Consider the following 24,794-nt stretch of genomic DNA (forward strand, 5'->3'; position numbering starts at 1 on the left):
AAATGCATGTTTCTGAGGCTTCTATAGACAATTACCCCCCCAAAGGCCCCGGCGGCAATCGGCGGCAGGATCGGGCTGGGGCCAGTCCCAAGGCCTCGTGGGGCCGCATCCGGCCCGCGGGCCGCAGTTTGCCTACCCCTGTTCTAAAGGCTGTAGGTAAGAAGTTGTTACAGCTCCCAGGATGCTTTGGACAACAGGCACAGTGACAGCTTTTTCCTATCTGGTCCTCCTGGTTTCTTTACCTCAGGAACAGGGATTGATTCCTGCCACTAAAGTTACTATAAAGCTGTCTTATGTTGATTCCAGCTGCATCCACACTGTAGAAATAATCCGGTTTGACAGTACTTTAACTGCCATGGCTCAGTGGTATAGAATTCTGGGAACTGTTGTTTTGTGAGACATTTAGCCTTCTTTGTCAGAGAGCTCTGATGCCACAACAAACTACAATTCCCAGGATTCCATAGCATTGAGCAATGGCAGTTAAAGTGGTGTCGAACTGGATTAATTCTGCAGTGCGGATGCAACTTTGACAGGCAGAAGCTTTCCAAGGACCTACTATTTGAAACACTTTTAACTAGTAAAGTTGGGGACAGATTTTGAGACTTTCTACAAGCAGAAATATGCGCAAAGTCACCAACCTGTGTATGTATTTGGAGTTGGAGAATCTTTGAGTCAATCCACACCGGCAGTGGTGGTGATGTGCATGTATAGATGTAGCCCCAAATGTACGTATATGATATATATAGCAATCAAGCAGAAACCTCTATTTGAAAACAGCAGGCATTTACACACACATACATAAAAGAACTAGAAAGGAACAGTTATTCTGTGTATGGATGCAGTATTGTAGAAACAATTGTGCATTGCTTCATTTCATATAACTGCCCTGGAAAAAAAAAAGGTTTGTAGTTTCTCATGGCCTTTGTGAAATCCAATAAACTGGAGACATTTTGCCAATTTTATTCTCATTCTGTGGAGAGACTCTCATTCTATGGAGGCACTCAAAAGGAAATTAAGCAGACCAGAGAGTCACAAAAGATTATCAGCAGAATGAGAAAAGGAAATGCATGAATTAGAAATATAGAGTACTGATCTACAACAATATATAAATTACAACATTAAGCCTTGGTATAATTTGAATTGTTAATTCTAACCAAATGGATTTTCTGTTAGACCAATGCGCTAAAGAAATCTGGCCTGAAAAGATCTAGATAGTAAGCCTATGTGTCTGGAGCGAGCAGAAGCATTTTGATATAACATACATTACATTTTGTTATTTTATGTTAGCCACCCTATAGATCTTCCTCATTGAATCACAGAATCATAGAGTTGGAAGAGACCACAAAGGCCATCCAGTCCATTCCCGACATGCAAGAATACACAGAATTAAAGCATCCCCAATGACAGATGGCCATCCAGCCTCTGCTTAAAGACCTCTAAGGAAGGAGACTCCACTACACTCCGAGGGAGTTCCACTGTCAAACAGCCCTTACTGTTAGGAAGTTCCTCCTAATGTTGAGGTGGAATCTCTTTTCCTGTAGCTTGCATCCATTGTTCTGGGTTCTGTTCTCTGGAGCAGAAGAAAACAAGCTTGCTCCCTCCTCAATATGACATCCTTTCAAATACTTAAACAGGGCTATCATATCACCCCTTAACCTTCTCTTCTCCAGGCTAAACTTCCCCAGCTCCCTAAATCGCTCCTCATAGGACATGGTTTCCAGACCTTTCATCATTTTAGTCACCTTCCTTTGGACACGTTCCAGCTTCTCAACATCCTTTTTGAATTGTGCCCAGAACTGGAGAAAGTATTCCAGCTGAGGCTTGACCAAGGCAGAATGGAGTGGCACTATTACTTCCCTTGATCCAGACACTATACTTCTATCGATGAGCCTAGAATCACATTGGCTGTTTCAGCTGCTGTGTCACACTGTTGACTCGTGTTCAATATTTTAAAGAATTCTGTGCATGAAAAACGTTAGTGTACATTGAACCACCAGAAAGCAAAGGTGTCACTGTCTCAGCCACCCATGAAGAAAGTTTGGGTTTTGGGAATATTTTGGATTTCGGCATTGCAGACAAGGGGGACCCAACCTGTATCCATTTCCTTTTTTTAATTTTCCCCTCATAACAACAAACAAGAAAAGTAACATCTATTCCTCTTTACGTTCACAGTTACAGTATTTGCAAAAGCCGCGTCTGTATCAACCTTTATCATCACCTTTTAATATGTACATCCCCCTTCCCCTTTTGTATTAATTCCCATGGCAGGAGATAGCCATGTGAGTCCATTTACAGCAATGTGTGTGTGATGATGGAAGATGGATACTTGTTTTTAGTATAAAAAATAAATCCGTTATAACTTTTGCTCAGTAAGTTACAACTTGATAGCAAAGTGAATGGAAATGAGTAGAAGTGCAATATATGGTACAGTTGATGGTTATGGTTTTTCTCATATATATATATATATATATATATCTGTATTCTTATCCTATTGTAATGTTGTGTAGTGATGTTTCGTAATGGTTTAGTAATATTTTTGTACAAATGTTCCTCATAAATTGTAAATATTACTGGATGTAATTGTGACAGAAACAAATCATGTCTTTAAATTACAGCAGCCAGAACGGTGTCATGGTTTGGGCATTGGGCTATGACTCTGGGGACCAGGGTTCGAATCTGGGTGACCTTGGGCAATAAGTCACACTCTCTCAGCCTCAGAGGATGGCCATGGCAACCTCCGCCCTCAAGAAACCCGACAAGAAAACCCCATGATAGGGGTCTCCTCAGGGCCGCCATGAGCCAAAAGAAGTGACTTGAAGGCGCCCAACAAGAACCACACGCGCAGCCTAAACGTATTTGCTTCCACCTATGTTTCAATATGTTTAAAGTGAACATGTTTCATAAGGAAATATGTGCCCCCCTCTCTTTAGGGCGCACTTGGTACAACCCACTCCAGGCCTAGTAGTAACGCCCTTGCAGCCTATGAGGGAAACCCCGCTCCTCCTCGGCACTTTTCCCTCCCTCGACCAAGCCAAGCACCGCCCCCTTTCAGCCGAAGCCAATCTTATGAATCAACCAACGCAAGTCTATCCCCCGAGCTGCAGTTCTCAGGAGCCTCGCTAGGGTGCGCTGTGTACATGTGTGTATCTATCTATATCCGTCTTGTCTATATATAGCACGTCTGGTCTGTAGGTGCGACGGGAGAGACTATCGCTTTCACCTGTAGAGGGCGCTAAAGCCTCGCCTCGGTCTGTGGCCGCAGGGAGAACGGAGAGAGAAGGGGAAGCGAATAAGGGCGGGGCTTGCCTTGTTGCTCCCTTTGGTCGCGAGCCGCCAGACGTCACGTGACGCGCGCGGCGGCGGCGGGGGAAAGGGTCAGGGAGTAGAAACGAAGGGAGTAGTAACGAAAGAAGTGTACGCATGCGCGTTCTCTCCCTCCTCTCTCTCTCTCTCTCTCTCTCTCTCATGCGGCAGTTCAAAGCGAACCAGCTTAACGCCGAGGAGGGCCTCTAGGTGGCGCTGCTGTCATTGAGTGCCGCCGCTTCGGAGTGGGGGGGGGAAAGAGTGACGGTTGGAGCTGCTGGGCGCCAGGGAAAAGAAGAGAGAGCGATTGAGGAGGGAGGGAAGAACGGTGGGTGGCGCGAGACACTCTTTCTCTGTCCGCGCGCGCCGTGCGTGACGCGGTGTTCTGAAGGGGGAGGAAGGGAAGGTCGGAGGAGGAGGCAAGGCAAAGCAAAGCAAAGCAAGAGGAGCTGCTGCTGCTGCTGCTTCTGGCGCCATGTGAGCCTCCCCTGAACACAGAGGACGCCCAGGAAAGGTGAGAGTAGTCCCACATTAGAGAGAGAGTCACTCTCTCCCTGGGAGCAGGAGGAGGCCTCCAGAGCGGCCACCATGACGCTTATGCAACCGCTGTCCAAGAGCCCTGACTCTCAGGAAGTTCCTCTCCCTGCAGCTTCAGCCCATTGCTCCATGGCCCTGTTCTCTGGGGCAGCAGAAGACAAGCTCTGTCATCGCCCCTCCAAAGAGGGCTGCCACATCCCCTCTCCGTCGCCCCAGAGGCCCAAGGCCCAGAGGGTCAAGCCAAAGGGCTCCTTGGTGCGTGACTTTTTGGCCCAGATTGTAGAGGCTGCTGGATCTGGACATGGTCGTTTTATGGCCGCTCTCTTAAAGCCAATGCCTGCAAAGACTCACGGTCATAGCATTGCTTGCTACGTTGTCCTTTGAATTAGAATTGTTTGCTACACTGGCCTTTCTCTTTCCCTCTTGAACAATAGAGGCGATTACTATCATAGAAGACAGCGTTAAGCAGGACGCATTCACCGAGTCTTCTTGTCATGTTTGCAGCGTAAACCTCTCCTCCTTTACTTAACAGCTGCAAAAAAGGTGGCAAAAAGGTTTTGGACATTTGTTATTATTATGATTGTTATTATTTATATTTCCCCGCCTCTCCCAGGGGATGACAGCAGAGATAAAACACAGCAGAACAAAGACGATACAATAATAAGGCATTAGGTTACTTGTTTTTCTGCTCACTGTAAACACGTTTATTTAAAAGCCGCCAAATACTCCGTGGGCCAAGGTTTTAATGCTCCTGTGCATGTTGGCTTTTCATAGCTCAAAAAAAGGTCTGTATGCAGTGAAGCAGCTCCCAGGCCCAGCCTCAAAGTGCAAGACTCTCCTGAAGCTAACGGTTGCCTCTCTTAGCACTTTCCGCGTGTTAATCCCCCTCAGACCTGATTCTATGAATCCCTCCCCTAACCTTGTGTACTGTATGTAGACATGAAACTCCAGGCAGCAGCAGTGCTGCTCAAAGTGGTGGTCTCTGGGCCAAAGCTGGCTCTTGGTCTCTGACAGGTTTCCAGGAAAGAAGGAAACGGTTGTAGTCAGTGGGCACAGATAGAGCACCAGTCTATATGGGAACCATGTCCTCTGAGGAACGACTTAGGGAGCTGGGGATGTTTAGCCTGGAGAAGAGAAGGTTAAGAGATGATATAATAGCCCTGTTTAAATATTTGAAAGGATGTCATATTGATGAGGGAGCAATCTTCTTTTCTGTTGCTCCAGAGAACAGGACCTGGAACAATGGATGCAAGCTACAGGAAAAGAGATTCCACCTGAACATTAGGAGGAACTTCCTGACACCGTGGAACACACTCCCTCGGAGTGTAGTGGAGTCTCCTTCTTTGGAAGTCTTTAAACAGAGGCTGGATGGCCATCTGTTGGGGATACTTTGACTGCGAGTTCCTGCATGGCAGAATGGGGTTGGACTGGATGGCCCTTGCGGTCTCTTCCAACTCTGTGATTCTGTGAATCTTTATTCACTTTGTCTTTAACATCTATACGAACGCAGTGGAGGAAAGTATTTAAAGATTTGAGGTGGTGTATCATTTGGGTGAGGAACCACTCATACATGGTTGATACCCAGCTCTCTCTCTCTCTCTCTCTCTCTCTCTCTCTCCTTTCTATTGGAATCAGGTGAAGCAGTACAGGGACCAAGCCAGTAGTCTAAGACTGTAATGAGTGATGGCCAGTAGATTGAGACTGGATCCGATCAAGACAGAGGCATTCTCAGGATGGCAGCTTGAGAATGTCCACGTCAAGTAAGGAAGTGGACTGTTGTGGAAAAAACTGTGCTCCCCCTGAAGGACAGGCACATAATTTGAGAGTACTCCTGGGTCCAGTTTTATCAACGGTGGCCCAAGAGGCCCAACTTTGTGCTCTAACTGGTTCACAAGCTCCATCCATATTGATTTGAGATAGCCTGGTCACAGTGATCCATGCCCCAGTTCTTTCTGGACTGCTATAGTGCTTGAATCTGTCCTTGAAGACACCGGAGGGTTTGCTTGGAATAGAATGCTGCTGCTTAGTCATACTGTAGAATTGTGTTGTACTCATTCTCCATGATCTTGCTACCTATTTGCTTCTGAGGTGACTTGAAAGTATCAGTATTAAATTATAAGTTACTAAATGGCTTAGAGTCCAATTACTTGCAGAACCCCTCTCCTGTTACATACCATCAACCTGGCCTTAGAAATCTTTTGAGAGTCCCTCTGTGGGTGATGATGCCTTGGAAGCAGTAATCTGAGCAATTGGTGAATACAAAATTACCCCGTACATGTAGGCATCTGTGGGCACAAACCCAATCTACCCTCTTCCCTTGAAAAGATTAAGAAAGAGGAAGACATTTATAAATCTCTTCTGTGACATTTTACTGTTCTTTCCCCCTTACAGCAGTCACATTCTTAGGTTTTTTTGGTACATCTCTGCCCTTGGTAAAACTCTGGCCTTTCACTTCCCTTCTTCGTGGCTTGCATGCTTCCTCCTAGGCTTTTGCTGGCCTTCTCAACAATGCCCTGTGCAAGACAGTGCTTCCTTCTATGGGTCTACATACTTCCTGGTAATACCTGCTGGTTTTACCTGACAAGCAAGCAAGGATATATGCACCAACAGGTAGAAACCTAATCTAACAAGATTACGTGAAGTGATAAATTGGCCAAAGAAGCTACGAGGGCCTCCTTATTCCTTTACTATCATCTGCCCTCCTATTCTAACCTCACCTCAGCATAGATGATCCCAATGAAAGAGTTAGCCATCTATTTTGACTTGCTGGACGTTCCTCATATTCTAGGACGAAATCATTGCATATCACAACTGTATCAGGGAAGGAATAAAGATGATGGCAGAACCTCTGTATTTGTGTCTCACTTGTCAATGTATGGTAAAAGCATGAATTTCGTAGGGTTTTCTTAGGCAAGAAATATTCCCAGATGGTTTGCCATTGCCTTCCTCTGAAATACAGCCTACGGTACCTGATATTTGTTGCTAGTCCGGTATGCAAATATTCAATAGGCCTTACCTTGCTTAGCTTCCAAGTTCATACAGGATTTAGGGCTTTCCGGGTATTTAAGCCTCTATGGGAGCTTCACATGGGGACAGTTTCACTTTTCTGGCAACATATTGAAGGGACACTAGAAAGGTTGCCGAGAGTCCTATAAGTATGAGACTACATGTATATGGCTGACCAGTGATGGACACAAAATAAAAATGAAAGTTCTCTAGTTTTGTTTGGTGTCTTAGAATCTATTTTCGCAAGGATAGCTAGGAAGGTGGAAATGGACAGGGCTGGGATGAAGTAGACCTACTTTCCAATATCTTTAGTCTAGCCTATCTCATGAAGAAGGTTGGAAAAATAATAATCATACATATTCTGAATGTGTTAAAATATTAATAGTTTCCAATTGTTAAAAATAATAATAAGAATTGTTTTTAAGAGATGTTTTAGGATGCAGGTTGTCAAAATGACAGTGATGGAATGGCATCTTTATTCCATCCATTCAATAGCTGGCTGTGGGTCTACATCACTGAAGTCACTGAAAAGATCATTATACTTATAATAGTTGTTTATGCAGCTCAGATTACTTAACTTCATAAGGGATTAATATCAGGCAGGCCATGGCAAGACTACCCTTTCTTGCTTGGGTCCCTGGAGAAAATAATTTTCCAACAGGATAGTGAAAGTTATCCGTGTTGATTTAGTAAAGTGATAGTGAGATGACATAACCTCCATTCTGCCCTGCTCATCTCTGTTGGTGTTGTAGTCCCCAGTTACAGTGCACAGGTGCGGGGGATTTAAAAGATTCCTGGTAGGTGTTTTGCAGATAGAATACCTATAAAATGTTCTGAGAAGGTGATAATTCAGGGTTTGCCTTTGATGTTCTCTTGCATTTTGAAGTTGTAGTATGACACAAGGAAGATGTTCATGCCCACTGTAGAGGGACAGTTTTGGCCATTGGAGATTTTGCATGGATAATCAAAAGTGTTTGGTTGCCTGTCTTTGTTGTTCTCCCTGGCTGCTGGAGTGTGTATGCCTGCTTATTTTCTTCCCCTTCACCAGGTGCCTACCTTTATATGTAATGTACTAAAGACAGGGAGCCAAAAATAATTGTAGAATGTAATTACTATTGTAATAGAGTTTTATGCAGTGTGTCTTGATATGTGAGCTTTGTTACCTTGCCAAGACTTAAATATTGAGGAAGTGAACAATAGTCCAGGAAAGTGTATGCCATAATATTTGTTAGTTTTAAGGTGCTAAAGAGCTCTTTGTTCTTTGCTGCAATTGTTTTACCTAATTGTGGCTGGAGGTGGGGAAGGGGGTTAATGAGTGTGGAGAAGATATGTACGGTAGTCACTGTTGGTCTCTGTGAAGCTTCCCCGCATACGTTTACTTAACAATATCAGGTTCATTGTAATACTTTTATGGCTTTGGCAAGCATACAGTTCTAACATTTACTTCCAACTCTATTCTCTTTTTCACTTAATACCATTACTTTTTAGTTTGACCCTAGGTGCCACAATGTTGTCTGCTATTCTGTTGCATTAGAGTAGGAGTGGGGGGAAATTAGACAGTATGAGGCCCCTGGACCCCATTTATGTGACCATAAAGCTATCACCAGCCCCAAAAAGACCCTGAGCCCCAAAAATATTTTTATTTTTTACTGCATGATGTCCAATCAGTTTTCACCCAAAAATAACATCCATAACCCTCCAAATGCAAATACACAAACAACCCTCCCCAGCCTCTTGCAGAACCCACCATCTCCTCTGTTTCCCCTCCAAAATAGTGGCCGGAAGTAACGTGATATCATCTCTGGTCACCATTTTGGAAGAGAAATGTAGGGAAACCAAAGTGTTTTGGTTTGCTAAGAGGGCAGATTGGAAAAGTGACCTCCAGGCAGTTCTTTTGCATCTTTGGATTTGAGAAAGTTGAGAAACTTCAAAAGTATACCATTGTCCTGGCAGATAGTTGCTAGGATTCAAAATATACTTAAGCCAGGCAGTGAAGCAGAAATGTTTGGTTAAAGTAGGAGCAGAAATAGTGTGGGCCACAAACACTGTTTTTGAAACCCCAAGAACACCCATCTCCCCCCAAACACAATTTTAAAAGCTAAAAATGCCCTCATGTAAGGCAATTTTGCCATGTATTTGCTGCCCCTGAGATGTGTAGCAGGGGAGGGAGGCTGCTAGTGATTTTCTGATTTTAAAAAAAAAGCATCCCTTGAGCTAAAGCATCCCCTGAGCAGAACCAAAACCAAGACAAAATCCCATCCCCCAATAAAGTAGAGGATAAGGGAGGCATTTTGCTGTTTAAAATAAATTTTTAACAATTTTAAGGTGAGGTTGCAACTGCTGAGGTTCAGTAAAGAGCATGTGTAACCAGCAGACATTGTATCCCCCAATTAAAGGTTTCTAAAGAGTTTGCATGTAATGTGAATTAATACTTCTGCAAAGATGATAGATACTGCAGTTACTTTCATGTAAAGCTTTCCTAGGGTGAAGATTTCTAGTTTTTATTGTTTTTGTTTATATGTTTTGTGTTTGTTTTTATTGTAGCAGCAATACTGTAAAGTAAAGCTTTATATTTCTTTTTCTTTCCTCTTTAGAAGCTTCACTATGAAGCAAGGTGGATGGAGAAAACGAGCCAGTGACAAAGATGGCTGGGGGTCATGGGTATGTTCAAGCAGAGTGTTTTAACAGAAATCATAATAAGACCTGTATGCTTGGGCCAAAAGACTCATGCGCTCTTTCCAGCCCCCGGCCTTACATCATCCTCTTCAGATAATGCAGTCCAGTAGCCCTGGGCCAGGATGACCCTGTCCAGATGCCAAGCTGGTGGTCCCAACCCAAATGGGCCTTAGCATGGGTAAAAAAGACATGGTGTGTGCCATAGAGTTTAGTTGAAACTCTGAAGTGACAGACACCACATGGCCCCAAGAACCCCTTAACTGCCATCCTGCAGCGTCTTCTCAGAAAGCCTTCATTGTTGCCTGTGACATCACATGTGGCTGTAGCCAGGCACCCTGTTTACATTTTTCCGGGCCATGACTGAAGCCTTGTGAAAAGACATGGTGGCAAGTAAGGGCCATTCAGCGGCTCCATGGCACGGTGGCAGGCAGGCATGTAAACACTCACCTTTCATCAGCCTGGGAACTGACTTCGGTTTGGCCTGTGGTGTCCTGTCTGTCTGCTCAGGCCCAGATGTAACTTTAACATACTGTAACTATTTTATTTCTACAACCTAGGCAGATATTATTGTCTTCTATATGTTCAGAGGGTGATGTTTTAGTTGATGAGAGACATCTGATAAGGAAAATTCTCCATATTAATATTCTTCAGGGTTGTATATTCTTAAGGGTTGTATATTGTAAGCCACCCTGAATCCCAGTTTCAGGGGTGCATCAGTTACAAATATACATAGTTATTCCATTTACACACAGAAAATTAAATCGATATAAAGCAGTTTTCAGAGACAGTTTATATCATTATCACATCCAACCTCTTTGAACAATTTATTCTATTTTATTTAAATTCAAGGGAGGATATATGTCTGCCAAAGTCCAAAAACTGGAGCATCAGTTCCGTTCAGACGCAGCTATGCAATTACAAAAAGATGGAACATGTTCTGGTATCTTCAGTGGAGTTGCTATCTATGTCAATGGCTATACAGGTACTGTTTCATTTTGGTTTAACTATTTAAAAGTCCAGTAAGAAAGCAGTAATGGTTGCAATGAAGGAGGTGCTCTGAACAGAAGAAGCAGAGGAATAATCCTAGCCAGAATAATAATAATAATAATAGTAATAATAATAATAATTTATTTCTATCCCACTTTTCCGTAATGATCAAAGCGGCGTACAGATAAAATTCCAATACTAGATTACAAACATAACAATAAAACAATTCATATTAAAAAACGATTACACAGCCAGCTGAGGGAAAAGTCCAAAATATTACAAAAGTCGTTACCAGTGGAGGGAAGGGCATAATATCACATCTCATGGGGGGAAGGCTTGGTGAAAGAAAAAGGTCTTCAGGTACTTTTTGAAAAGATCCAGAGAGGTGGTGGAACGGAGCTCGTCGGGAAGGTTGTTCCACATTTTTGGGGCCGAGATGGAAAAGGCCCTTTGTGAGGTCGCCGCATATTGCGCATTTGGGACCTTCAACAAATTCTTCCCGGCTGCCCTGAGTGTGCGGGGCGGATTATATAGGGAGAGGCGGTCCTCCAAGTACCCTGGGCCCAAGCCATTTAGGGCTTTATAGGTAATTACCAACACCTTGTATTGGGCCCGGAAGTGAATAGGCAGCCAGTGAATGTTCTGCTGGGGTTGTTTACTGAAGGAAGCAGTCAGGATCCATGTCCTTAGCTGCTTGTGCTCCTTGGCTGAGCTTTTAAAAAATTGAAAGTGCTTCTGAATTCACTCTATATTCCCTTACATGCAGAATTTAATTGTGTTTTAACTCTATATCTATGAATTCTGCTATACATGCTTTGGAATATATACACATACATACACACAGGATGCAGTGGCTCAAGTGGTTAAGATGCTGACTGTTGATTGCAAGATTGGCAGATTGGCATTCCAAGGCCCAGGTGCCACATGATGGGGTGAGCTCCCATCACTAGTCTCAGCTTCTGCTAGCCTAGCAGTTCGAAAGCATACAATGCTGGCTCTACAGCTTAGTAATGAAGATGAACACTGCCCCTATGGTTGGACGTGACAATCTTGTCAATGGGGAATACATCTACCTTTACCTGTATATATTGAAATTCCCATAAACAAACTTTGATTTTGCCATTTTACCACATCATTGTATATAATGAGACTTGAGCATCCATGGATTTTGGTATCCACAGGGGATCCTGGAACCAAACCCCAGCAGATACCAAGGGCCTACTGTACATATCTACAGTTTATTTGAGGGGGTTGGAGAGTGTGGCATTGTTCTCCCACATTAACATGCCTAGGCTTTGAGGTCTGCAGAAGAGGCACTGTTCCTGGTCCCATCATTTTCAGAGGTATTTCTAGTAATGGACATGAGAAAATGCCTACTTGGTGGCATTTGGTCCACAATTATTGAACTCCCCTCCAAAGGAGGTTAGGCTGCACTCTCTTTGGCACATTACAGAGCGCTGAAAAGTGGCGCTCTGCCTGCACCGTCATTAACAGCGCCGAGAAGCCCCAGCGGCCAAACCGCGAGGCTTTCCAGCGCAGCTAAAAAGAAGCGCCAAAATGGGGCTTTTTCTTGCGTCGCGGAAATGATGCAACGAGGTGCCAATGGCGCACTCGACGCGTCATTCTTGCGATGCTGTGTGCGGATGCTAAGCGTCCAGCATGTAAAAATGGCCGCGCCCGTGTGTATAGGGCCATTTTTATGCCCCTGTCACGTGCTAGGGGTGAGGCTGGTATGGACGCTAGGTCCTTGGCCAACCCCTAGCATGTGACGGGGGCACCGCAAAGGCCTGTGCGGAACGGGCCTTTCTGACAGCAGGCAAAAATAGTTCTGTTTAGGGTCTTCAGCAACTGTCTGGTTGTTACAGTCATAGGTTTTCGAATGGATATCCTGGATTTTAAAATATTATCCTGTTTATTTATTGGAGGTATGGAATTTATAAATTTACTTGATGTTAGAATAGTATTAGTTAATTCTCATTTTAAAATGGATGATTAATTGTTCTTTTATTGCAGCATTTTAAATTATATTCTAAGATGCCTTGCACTCCAACTATGGGAGAAAGGCAGGATATAAACCACACACACACACACACACACACACACACACAAAATTCTAAAGTACAGAGGGGTAGGAAGACCTTGGTGATGACATAGCATGCGGTAAGAGGTGTGTATTTGTGTTGTGTGCCTTCAAGTCATTTACAAATTATGGTGACCCTAAAGTGAACTTGTCATGGGATTTTTCTTGGCAAGATTTGTTCAAAGGAGGTTTACTATTGCTTTCCCCTGAGGTTGAGAGCATGTGACTTGCCTAAGGTCACCCACTGGGTGTCATGGTATAGAAAGCCAAATTGGAAGGGAATGCTGTACTCTGCTTATAAGCTCCATACTATTTTGTTTAAGGTTGCACTTGCATGTGTTAAGAATTCTCACTTCATTTGCTTCTTCTGGACATGACACACAGACAAAAGCAGGATGGTGGTGGTAACAGCATGCTTTGGGCAGCCTCAAGTGCACAGAACTAAGAGCAAAAGGGAAATGAAGTAATATATGCTAGAAAATGGCATGCCTGATTGACTATAATACAGAACAAGTTCTCCATGTGGTAACATTTTATTGCTTCCATTTATCATATTGTAATAAAGGAAAGAAAAAGGAAATATTACTCATTAGCTACTATTAGTGAAAAAGTACCTGATGGAAATGTGTCCCAGAAAGACACCCATACTGGGATTTTGGGAATATTTATGTTTAATACAGTCTGTCAATTACTTAAATAAATGTTAGCTCATTAACTTCTAAAAATTCCTTGACGGTTCTAAAGATTTTAGAAAACTTAGTCTAGAAACAGCTCTTAAATTAAAGACACTATACCAGATTTTAAGTTTGTGTTTTCTGTAGTTAAATGTTTAAAATTGTTTCTCAATATTTTGTAAATTTGTTACAGATCCTTCATCTGATGAGCTGAGGCAGCTAATGATGTTGCATGGAGGGCAGTATCATGTATACTATTCTAGATCCAAAACAACACACATTATTGCTACAAATCTTCCAAATGCCAAAATAAAAGATCTCAAAGGAGAAAAAGTAGTACGACCAGAATGGATAACAGACAGGTAAATAGTGGAGAACTGAGAACAGTATTAACAGCCTTAACTCCATTTAAATGTTCCCGATATGTGGGTGGATGTCTTCACTTAAAAAGATAGCAAACTGCTAGGCTGGCAGAAGCTGGGACTAGTCATGGGAGCACCTGGCCCTTGAGTTAAATATTGTTCTTATCCTATGTGTTTTTAATTCTTCTATGTTTCTAACATTGAGTGATTATCTTCATTGTGTTTAGGGTTATCTTGTTGCTCTGTGATAGGATTCACCAGTTTGACAAGAAAGTGAGTGTTAACCATTGAAGGGGAATGCTGTCCAATGTATGAAAAGTTCATAACATCTTTAAAACAGGAGAACTAACAGGATTGTTTATTAAAATTAATCTTAGAAATGTAAATCAAAATGTTTGTGGCCAGAAAAAAAATGCTGATTAATAACTCTGAAGGTATTTTCTGAACACTCAGCAGATTATTAGTACAGAATTAGAAAGGAATTACAAAATTGTGCAGTATTGTTGGCTGTGTATTCTCAGTTTATTGAGGTGTAACAGACTGGTAATCACAATGATTTAACAGTTCTTTAAAAAAAATCTCTTGTATAGGAATGATTTAAAATTATTTATTTTAAAATATTTTGATTCATACATCAAATAATAACCTGCCCCTTTAAATACAACTTCTATATCTCTTTTATGCTGTACTTCAAATGCATTAAATGTTGTCTGTTTTTTAGTAATTAAATAATTTTTCTGAAGTGTCATTTGAAGTGTATTGAACATATTAGGAAAATAAGTTCTCTATATACTTGGAACTGTCTCCATTGTGAGAGATAGGCTTATTCCCTTAGAAACCAACCACATAAATGCTAACAAGTTCTTCATGTTTTTTTAATTGGGTAACATGATATTTCTGTAGTGTTCTTAATTGCAGAAGGTATTGGCACTTCATCCTTAGCCAGGGTTCTTGTTAATGTACAGATTAAAACTAGATGGCAAATACACCACAAAATAGTAAGAGTCAACAATACTATGATTTGCCAGTGCATTTCCCTAGACCATGCATAATTACATTTGTCTTTTACATAACAGGGACTTGGTTGCATTTATGACAACGTAACCCCTTAGGGAACACTTTGGTGTTGCATATGGGTGTTATGGAAGAAGCTACATTTCCTTTCATAATGCAGAATGTAACAAGATACATTGAAGAGTTATGTTTCACTGAATTTATGTCTGAAAAGATAATAAGAACATCCGTACCTGAAAATAAAGCACTATTTATGAAGATGTTGCACAGAAGCATATAAAGCAAAACAACAACAACAACAAAACCCCAGAAAAGTCTAAAGAGGGCACTTATCCTATATAGAAAGCAGCCTAGGTGAAAGTTACATGAAAGTCATGACAAGGCCAGTCAATATAACCTTGTTCTTCCTCCCTCCACTACATAGCTAGAACTACACGAGTAGTTAAGTGCCAAAATATGATTTAATAAATGCTATTTTCTATAGTTAATTGTGCCCCATTTTCTTGTGTACCAGTATTCAGACTTTCCGAAGCTTATTGTCATGAAGTGATGGAACAGGTGGGTGGGTGCCTGCTGATCTGCCAGTCCTTGCATTTCTGCAGAGTTTATTGAAATGTACTCAAGTCCTAGCCTTGGAATGTCTAATAAATTTCCAATAAATTAATCAGTGAACAAAGGGACTGGAAAGAAGAGAATTAGAAATATGCAGTAGGCAAGCTCTTCCCTTCTGAATTGGAGAAAATGTCCCTCCCATAATGCTTTAAGGACAGGAGAATATGTGTTCCTAGTTACTGTTCCGAAGTTATTGACAGTTAAAATTCTCATATTTTGTTACAGCATAAAAGCTGGAAGGCTCCTTTCATACATTCCATATCAGCTTTACACAAAACAATCAAGTATTCAGAAAGGCCTCAGGTTTAATACCATATGCCAACCTGAAGATCCTATCCCAGGTCCTAGCAATATCTCTGTGGAGCTCAACAGGGTGTAAGTACTTTTCTTGATTTATTAATCATGATTAAGACCTTCCTGACAGTAAGGGCTGTCCGACAGTGGAACACACTCCCTCGGAGTATAGTGGAATCTCCCTCCTTGGAGGTCTTTAAACAGAGGCTGGATGTCCATCTGTCGGGGATGCTTTGATTTGGATTTCCTGCATGGCAGGGGGTTGGACTGGATGGCCCTTGTGGTCTCTTCCAACTCTATTATTCTATGATTCTAAGACTGACCAGTTCGCATCATTTTATGCTCATGGTGTTTTCACAAGTTATATTCTAAAATGGAGTGGACTAAGTTGACTTTAGGCAAAAGAAATATCATTTTTAGTTGAGTTTTCATTTATATTTTATCCTCTAATTAAATGTGCTTCCAAATTGACTCAGCAAAGAAACATTCAAAATAATCATATTTAACAATATAGCCTTGTATCCTGTATTTTAGCTGAGTCCAACCCATGATGTGACTGTTATAATGCTGTTGTAATAAATTTATGTCTAATACTAAGCAGAAGAATTTGGCCTTTGACTCTTCAAAGACAGTTGTGATGAATTATAAAGTGTTTTTCTCTGCCACTGTTTTGTCTTGTTTTTGCCCATTTCTTTGCTGTTTGTGTGATGCTGCTGTGCCAGTTATGGCTATTTCCACCAGCCAGCATTGTAGTATCAGTCAAGGATATTGTTAACACAGTTCTGTTTGTGATCTCTTTGGAATGACAGAGAGCCTAATCCTGTTAATCTGTATACTTTTGTGCTTTTCCCCTTATGCTGTGTTGACAGTTAAGTGGAAAGCAGGGTGGTGGTGGTGGTGGTGATGGTTGTGGAATGAAGTAAATAACAACAACAAAATTTTTTGTATTGGAACATTCCAATGTATTTATTGCACTATTTAGTGTAATACACTGCTGTTCCAACCTAGGTTTTTATTCTGGTATCGTGTGTGTATGAAAGATACGATTTTCCACTTAAGGCAACCAAAGCAGTTTACAGTCAGGATAAAAAAAACAATCTTCAGCACTGAAATAAAATCATCCAGAGATAGTATGCCAGAAGAAAAAAAAAACCAATATAAATTATCCAGTTAAATTTAGCACTTGTTGATATAAAGGATTTAAGATAACAAAAAGATAGAAAGTGGATCAGCCACACCTCCCAGAGCAGTGAGCATGAGAAGCCTAGATGTAGCCACAGAAAAGACCCTTGTGCAGCTTTGCTAAACACATTTCAGGTACAAGTGGGAAGTGTAACAGAGCAGCTCTAGCATATTGTAAAGGACCGGTAGGATCAGAGAGACATCCTGGTCCAAATTTACTGAGAGCTTTAAAGGTAATCATAAGGACCATAGAATTTAGTCCAGAAACAAAACAGTAACAAGAGTAATTTGAATAGTTATAGGGTACTGTGGTTAGAGGATTACACATGACTAAAATACTTGCTGTAGCATTTTGCACCAATTAGTGCTTCAAGGCACATTTAGGCTACAGCAGTGTTACATCATGGCATATTACAGTATTCCAAGCAGGTGGTAATTATGTGTCAGCTCTAAGCATGAGCACAATTGCCATGCCAGCTCTGGACAAAGGGAGTTTTGACCCGCATCTTAACAGTTGCGGATCCATTAGCAAAGCAGGATCAGGAGCACAGTTTAAGGTGTAATGCTAACTTTAAAGGGTGAGTTCAAACCCATTCAAGATTGACTGAAACCCTCTTCCATCACCTATAAGGTAATGTGGTTGATACCAAAAGCGGCTGAGGTTTTTGCAAGATGAAGAAGCAGGCTAAGCCTAGGATACTTCCCTTGTGGGTTTAGTTAGAACTTCTGAACACAGCTATAGAATTACTCACATTAATAACAAATAAAGATTCACGTCAAAATTTAAGCATATATGGCCCCATACCAAAATAAAGCTGCTTTGGCTCACTTTGGAGGTATGTTATTTCAATGATGCATGCGTCCTAAGAGTCCGGAAGCCACGCCAAAGCCACAATCCAGTCCTAAGGACTGGAGCATATTTTTGGCGAAGTTTCCAGACTCTTAGAACGCATGCATCATTTAAATAGCATACCTTCAAAGTGAGCCTTTATTTTGGCCTGTCTGAATGTGGCCTATATAAGAGAGGTGGTTTCTGCACCCTGTTTTCTTTCAGTCACTCATAACACACTTGAATATGTACTTAACATTGCCTGATAATGTGACTTTTGTGAGCCCATCTCTTCACAGTTCATGTAGTAAAAGATAATGTATGATGTGGTACCATTGTGTTTGATCTCTTCATCCTTGCTGTAGTTCTTTAAGTGTCAGGAAAACCGACCTGAGGAGAAAGTAAACCTCCAAGGTGCTCCAAGAATTATCTATCAACCAAATCTATTATCAGTCTTAAGGGCTTTCCTTTGGGTAGCTTTGTCTTCTTGAATCCATTCAAAGGATAACCAAAGCGTTTTCCTCACTATCTCAGTGACATGTTTTGTAGAATCTTGTAGAGATGAGGAGATTGCTTTTTATTTTGACTGTGATATGGAGGTAACAAGAAAGGAAATAATGGGAGTATTCTGTTGTTTCTTTACTAACTTCCCCAGCACATATGAAATTCTCCTTCCTTCCCCTATGTCTGTGCCAGAAAATAGAGGAAATTGGGTTCATTCATTTTACACTGATTTGAAAATGTTTCTGATCATCCTGTTTCTTTCACTAAGCAGAAGCATGTGAGAATCCTTGGGCTGGATGTCCTCCTTACCAGTTTGTTGGGACACTCAATACATGATGAGTTATCAAGTAGATTTATGAATGCCTTAAGAGTGAAACCAGCTCTTGAATGGATAGTTTTCACCTCACCCTTGGTTTGAGCAATAACTAGGGCTAAAAATAAAGCTATATCTTTGTAGATGTGGTAGACTCAGGCATAACAGTTGTTTACTGAAACCAGAGTTGGCCAGCCCAGTTCTACCTGTGGTTGATGTAATGTAAATTCAATAAGGCTTTTTGAATTTCACTCTTAATTGCCAGGTGGTTAATTATTGCAGACCTATTTGTATGTTAATTTAAATTGCTTTCTCTGGGAGTATCCTGATTCTTTTACATTTCAAGACTCAACAGACACTTTAAGATTACAGTCGTCCCTCCCAATTTGCGGGGGATCTGTTCCACCCACCACCCTACCTACTCCCTGTGAATCCGGAAAAACTCCAGTATTCAAGTTGCCATTGATTTCAATGACAGCGTGCTTATGTGTGTGCTGCTGCATGTGTGCCTCAGACACATGCACCATTTTGTTCCTCCCCGCTTGCCATCTGCAAATAGGCGAGACAGACCGTAGACTCCAAAGTCTACAAATTGGGAGGGACGACTGTAATAATGTTACTGTGGCTTACATTGGCGTGATCTGTTTTAGCCAACCTTTTTGTTCTGAAATGTTAGTTTGAAGGCATTTTATAACACAGCTCTAGCTATACACATGGACAGCAAAATAGAGTTGATTGAAAAGAATAATTGGGAGGAAATGTATATCAGATACACATGCTAAAAAATCAAGTTGTCATAGATCTCTTATAAGAAGCAGAATATTTATCCAGAAACAAATACTGTATTTTCTGGCGTATAAGACTACTTTTTAACCCAGGAAAATCTTCTCAAAAGTCAAGGGTCGTCTTATATGCTGGGTGTTGTCTTATAGGGCAGGTGTTGAAACTTCCAAGCCAGACTGGGGGAATCTGCGGTCGCTGCATATGGTGGAGGGAGTTAAAAAACGGCCATGGCTGCATCCCCACCATATGCAGCGACCATATGAAAGCAGCAAGGGCGGCGCTGTACAAGTACGATAAAAGAAAATCCACTCACTAGGATTCGTGGAAAGAAATGACTTAACGTGGTCCTGATGACGAGGTGAGGGGGTGTCTCACCGGGAAAGTGTAAGTGAAGGGCGGAGCAAGCTGCAGGCAGGACACCTGGGGTATGGACAAAGAGCCGTGTTTGCACTACCGCTCTGATAGTCTTGGAGACAGGGAGGGCTGGGCAGGCAGGGAGAGCTGACCAATCTAGCCAGGCTTTGTATACAAGTTTTCCTGCTAAGTACCTGCATGTCATAATCATTTGAATGAAAATTACCATATTGAAATCAAATCTTACATTTTAAAATTTTTTATTTGGTGTGCGTTGGAAGAGGGATAGTCTTATATGGCGAGTATATCCCAAACTCTATATTTTAACTGGAAAAGTTGGGGGTCGTCTTATACGCCCAGTTATCTTATACGCCGGAAAATATGGTAATTTTACCCTTCCATAGTTTGGCAAAAAATACACATTGCTCAGGAGATGCTTATGAAGAGGAGAGGTAGATTTGCTTTTGTAGTGTGTTAAAATCAGATTATTATTATTATTATTATTATTATTATTATTATTATTTACTTATACTCCACTCTTCAGCCAAAAGGCTATCAGAGTGGCTTACAAATTGTTAATTAGACATTTCCCTGTCTCAGGCTTACAATCTAAAGAGACAAGACATGAAAGGAGAAGGGGATGGCAGTGGGGAAGGGGAAAAGTCCAGCAGATCTCTCCCTCTGATGCCTGGACCATGGCAGATGGACTGGAGGGAGGGCCCTTCTTTTTATTCTGATTAGGCCGGATTAGAGTAGGCATTGAGCCTATCTTCTCTCTCCCTCAGAGGCCAGGATGGAGTCAGATGCCTTGTGGGAGGGCTCAGAGTCTTTAGGGGATATTTTTTTATTTTGAAAAAAAATCTTAGGCTGTCTGTAGAATAGTGATTACATTGTTTGTTTGTTTGTTTGTTTGTTTGTAAAACTTTTGTCCTCTAATATGTTTTGGACTTCAGCTCCCATATTTCCTGACTGTTGGCCCAGCTGGCTTGGGCTTCTGGGAGCTGAAATCCAAAACAGCTGGAGAACAAAAGTTTGGGGATAACTGTTATAGAATATCAAAATTCAAGGTTTTTGCTAGTGGTTTGCTAGTGGTTTACAACAACAACAAAAAACCTAGATTTGAATAACTAGAACAATCTATTGAAAATGTTCAGTTCAGATTCTTGTTGTATTTTAATTTTAAACATGATTCTCGACCTTTTGGCTAATATCAAGTGTAATGCAGTAAATATATTTGTTTTTCTGGTTTGATAATGAAATTTAATACTAAGTACTTTTAGCTGAGTCCTTCTTCTTTCTTTATATAATGCTATTGCAGTCAGTCTTAGATAGGGTTGCCATAAGGCAGGACCTCCAAACCGGGACAAATGTAGGACAAATGTAGGGCCACATTTTCAAATGTAGGACACATTTTTAAAAAATGGAGGACACATGAAAAAATTGATAATTTTTTTAAAATGTTAATATAAATGCATGTTTCTTAGGCATGCTCAAAATGGAGGACATTTTGGCATTATTCCTAGACAGAAGGCTGAAATGTACTTCTCCTTCTGGCCAAACACCCCCCCCCCCAATTCTACAAGAACATTTCCCACTCCCAACCAGGCATAGCATTTGCAAGATCACAGGCAGTCCCTTGTGCCATTGCAAACTACATTTCCCACTCCCAAGCAGGCATAGCGTTTGCAAGATCACAGGCAGTCCCTTGTGCCACTGCAAACTACATTTCCCACTCCCAAGCCTTCTTAGGAATTCCCCCCTTCCTCCTTTTCCTTGCCCCCTCCAAGCCCCCCAAACCCCTCACCCCCTCTTTTTCCCAGGTATGTCTCAACTTAGGAGGGATTTATGGGACAGATCCAAAACCTTTTTTCTTTTCTAATGGGGGCAAAGCCTTGAGAAGCCCTGGACCCCTGAGAAGAAGAGGAGGGGGGCTTAGAGAGAGGAAGAAAGAGAAAAAGAAGATGAGGAGGGGAAGAAAGGAAGAAAAAGGAGAGGAGGAAGAGGAGGGGAAGAAGAGGAGAAGAAAAAAAAACGGAATAACAAGAAGAAGAGAAGGAGGGGAAAGAGAAAGAGGGGAAGAACAAAAAGCAACTTGCCTGCAAAGCCCTCTCCGCTTGGAATTTGGAGCATCATGCCCAAATAAGGAAGCAGAGGGCTGGCCAATAGAGGCAGGGCAGTGCAGCAGACCCCGCCCCTGCTGGTTTCGGTCCTCCTCCTGCTGCTGCTCCAGACAAACTGCACAGGCAGCACTCTATAGAAGGCAGGCAGCAGCCCTGGGAGCTCAGAGTTGGGCAGCCACCCGGGAATGGGCGCAGGGGCGGGACGGGACCAGGCACGCCCCCCAGGAGGTGGGAAAGACCCGCCCACCACCGTGAAATGGCAACCCTAGTCTTAGAGGATTCTCTTGCTAGAGAGATTTAGCAATAAACTTATACCTCCCAGTTGTGTCTAATCAATAGAGGCATATTAATAAAAAAGACTGATGTAGTGTACACATGCATCTTGATAGATTTTGTCCCAGTTGTTGAACAACTTTTCAAATTCAAAATTTATGAATATGCTGGAATGAAAGGAATTTCTAATGGACATGTGTTACCCAGTTTGTCTTCTCAGGCTGCATCTACACTGCAGAAATAATTCAGTTTTACACCACTTTAACTGCCATGCTGTGGAATCCTGGGTTTTGCAGTTTATTGTGGAACTAGAGCTCTGAGACAGAGAAAGCTAAATATCTCACAAAACTACAGTTCCCAGAATTCCATAGCATTGAGCTTTGCCAGTTAAAAGTGGTGTACAACTGTATTATTTCTGCAATGCAGATGCGGCCTGAGTCTCTTCAGGAAAGACTTAAATAATAATAATAATAATAATAATAATAATAATAATAATAATAATAAAACTTTATTTATATCCCACCTGCTATGGTTAGGACTGAGACAGTTTACAGTAAAAGCAATCTGATACATAGTAAAATACCAATGCATGATAACTCCAAATTATACCCTTCCCCTTTTAAAATAGCAATTAATGTTAAGGAAAAAGCAACATGGGATATACAGTGAATGAAATAAAACATGTATGTGAGAGTCAGGGTGACTCAGCAGAAGCAATTAAGAGCCACACAGGTGTAGAAGGTAATGGAATTAAAAAGTCCTAAATGCCAAGGACAGAAATGCAAAGTGGATAATTGAACACACCTGAGAATTGTTAAGTGGTCAAGGCTGAGATGATGAAATCATTAATTCTGGGTAGAAACAAGAGAACCAATGAGAGTAGATGTACCCGCCCACTGGGTGGAAACTGACAAGAGTGGGTGGTATTATCTAAGGACTATAATAATGGCTATGAATCCCAATGTATTTTGTGGGTAGTAGTAGTGGGTAGTAGTTGTGGAGTATTGTTGTATTGGAGTTGTGTTGGATAGTTTTGGAGCCGTATATAGTAGAATAAAGTAGATCTTTTATATAAGACTACTGAGTTGTCTGGTGTCTTGAGTGAAGATACAAGAGCCAGCTGGATCCTGAAGAAGTGGGAAGACTTCTGTGGAAGCAAGAGTGAGAAGGCTTGGAGAGTTTGTCAGGGTCTTCAGCCTATTCTCTGTAACTCTGCTGCTTTAGAGCAAAGCTTTAACCACTGGCCAAAACTGGTCAGCGCCGGTGCGTAACAAGGTGGTGAGTTCGAGCCAGAGGTGAAGAGCAACAACTCCCATCATCCCTGACAATTAAATCACATATACATTAAAAAGAATACACTAAAATCAAGAATGCATTAAAGCCTGGTACACACTAGTGCTTTGTGGCATGGCAGCAACAATATTAGGGTTCTGGAGTGTGCACCAACCGCATGCTCCCGAACCCTAATACGTACGGACATCAGCATCATGGCAACCTCCCATCCATACGGGGGCCGCCATGATGGCTCCACCACCATACAGCGACCAGACATCGCTGACAGGAAATTCTGTCATGGCGGCCCTCCTTCCTGCTTCCAGCATCGCAAAAAAAAGCTGCTCTAGGCAGCTCTTTTTTTGCTGAATGTCTGTGCTGCAGCATGGGGATGCTGCAGCACAGACACGGGGCAAAGATGGACGGCACAGAGCCGTCCATCTGTACTGCCCCTTAGTCAACAAATGCAACTTATAGGACACTCCCTTAAACGCCTAAATAAGTCCTGGGCAAATACATATAGGATTATGTCTAAAATGTGGAAAAAAAAGAAAATAATTCTCTTCTAATGTATTTTTGTATTATGTTTTTTTTCTGCTGTAGAAATTGTCTAGTACAGAAGCATGAAACCGAGAATGAAGTCAAAGCCAATGGAGTGAGTAAATTGAACAAGGAAGATGAGGCTGAAGACATGGGATTCATGGACTTGGACCAAGCCTTTTCTGGGAACAAACAGAATGGAATTCATCCTAGCGAAAGTATTTCTATTTTTAATGGACATGGTTCCAATAGTGCCTTAAAGACACAGGATAACATGGTGCATTCTGGGAACAACATTACAACCAGATTGTCACCAGGTCCTGTGCAGGAAGAGGAAAGGATTGAAATAAGTGACTTTAGAAACTCAATGCCACATTTGCAACAAAGCAACAAAAATTCAGAACTTTTACGGAATATGCATAGGACTATGACTAACTCATCTTTTTCATCTTTGCACAGTAATATTAAAATAAATGGTGCTCACCACTCTACCGTTCAGGGGCCTTCAAGCACAAAAAGCACTATTCCAGCACCTGCTCCTAGTAAGGTAGATTCATCACCTCTGTCCAGATCTTTGAACTGCAATTCTATTTCTGACTTTTACTCTCATTCGAGATTGCATCATATATCTACCTGGAAGTGTGAATTTACAGAGTTTGTCAACACACTGCAGAGACAAAGTAGTGCTGTATTCCCAGGAAGAGAAAAGTTAAAAAAATTGAAAGCAGCACAATCTACAGTTAACAAAACTGACTCATGTAAGTTGTCTTTTTTATGATTATATGAAAGCAGAATTTGAATTGCTAATTTTTAAAAGGAATTAGTTACGTTATTCATTACTAGTCATCCAACTGTCATTGCTTGTTATTGTAGTACAAAATGTAATTACTTGGTAGTACCATATTGCCATTACTATTGTGTTGAAAAGTACAGGTACTTGCTTCCTAATTCCCCCATCTCAGATGTTCACAGAAGTACACTCTCTTCCTCTAAATTCTCTCTTAGCTCGCACCAGCGCAGCCAGTCTAGGTGCATGTTCTGTGCCACTGCTTGGAGCAGCCAGTCTAGCAAGGTGTTTC

General features: G+C 41.6%; 1 protein-coding gene across 5 annotated transcripts in view; it reads left to right on the forward strand.

Annotated features, from left to right (window-relative positions):
• The first annotated feature begins 3,114 nt into the window (after positions 1 to 3,114).
• Positions 3,115 to 24,794, forward strand: part of REV1 (REV1 DNA directed polymerase) — a 52,079-nt gene continuing 30,399 nt past the window's right edge. Inside the window, exons 1-7 of one of the 5 annotated variants that reach the window (XM_089511441.1) lie at positions 3,674 to 3,817; positions 5,476 to 5,600; positions 9,441 to 9,507; positions 10,372 to 10,504; positions 13,457 to 13,625; positions 15,477 to 15,626; positions 23,779 to 24,473. In XM_089511441.1, coding sequence (XP_089367567.1) covers positions 5,524 to 5,600; positions 9,441 to 9,507; positions 10,372 to 10,504; positions 13,457 to 13,625; positions 15,477 to 15,626; positions 23,779 to 24,473 — 1,291 coding nt within the window. In that variant the 5' untranslated portion in view covers positions 3,674 to 3,817; positions 5,476 to 5,523. Of the gene's footprint in view, positions 3,134 to 3,672; positions 3,818 to 5,475; positions 5,601 to 6,431; positions 6,451 to 9,440; positions 9,508 to 10,371; positions 10,505 to 13,456; positions 13,626 to 15,476; positions 15,627 to 23,778; positions 24,474 to 24,794 lie in introns of those variants that run through there. The other 4 variants (XM_089511443.1, XM_089511445.1, XM_089511442.1 and 1 more) reach the window with 4 other exon arrangements.

Source organism: Sceloporus occidentalis, unplaced genomic scaffold, assembly GCF_023333645.1.
Source record: "Sceloporus occidentalis isolate IW3139 unplaced genomic scaffold, rSceOcc1.0.p SCAF_2, whole genome shotgun sequence".
Lineage (NCBI taxonomy): Eukaryota > Metazoa > Chordata > Lepidosauria > Squamata > Phrynosomatidae > Sceloporus > Sceloporus occidentalis.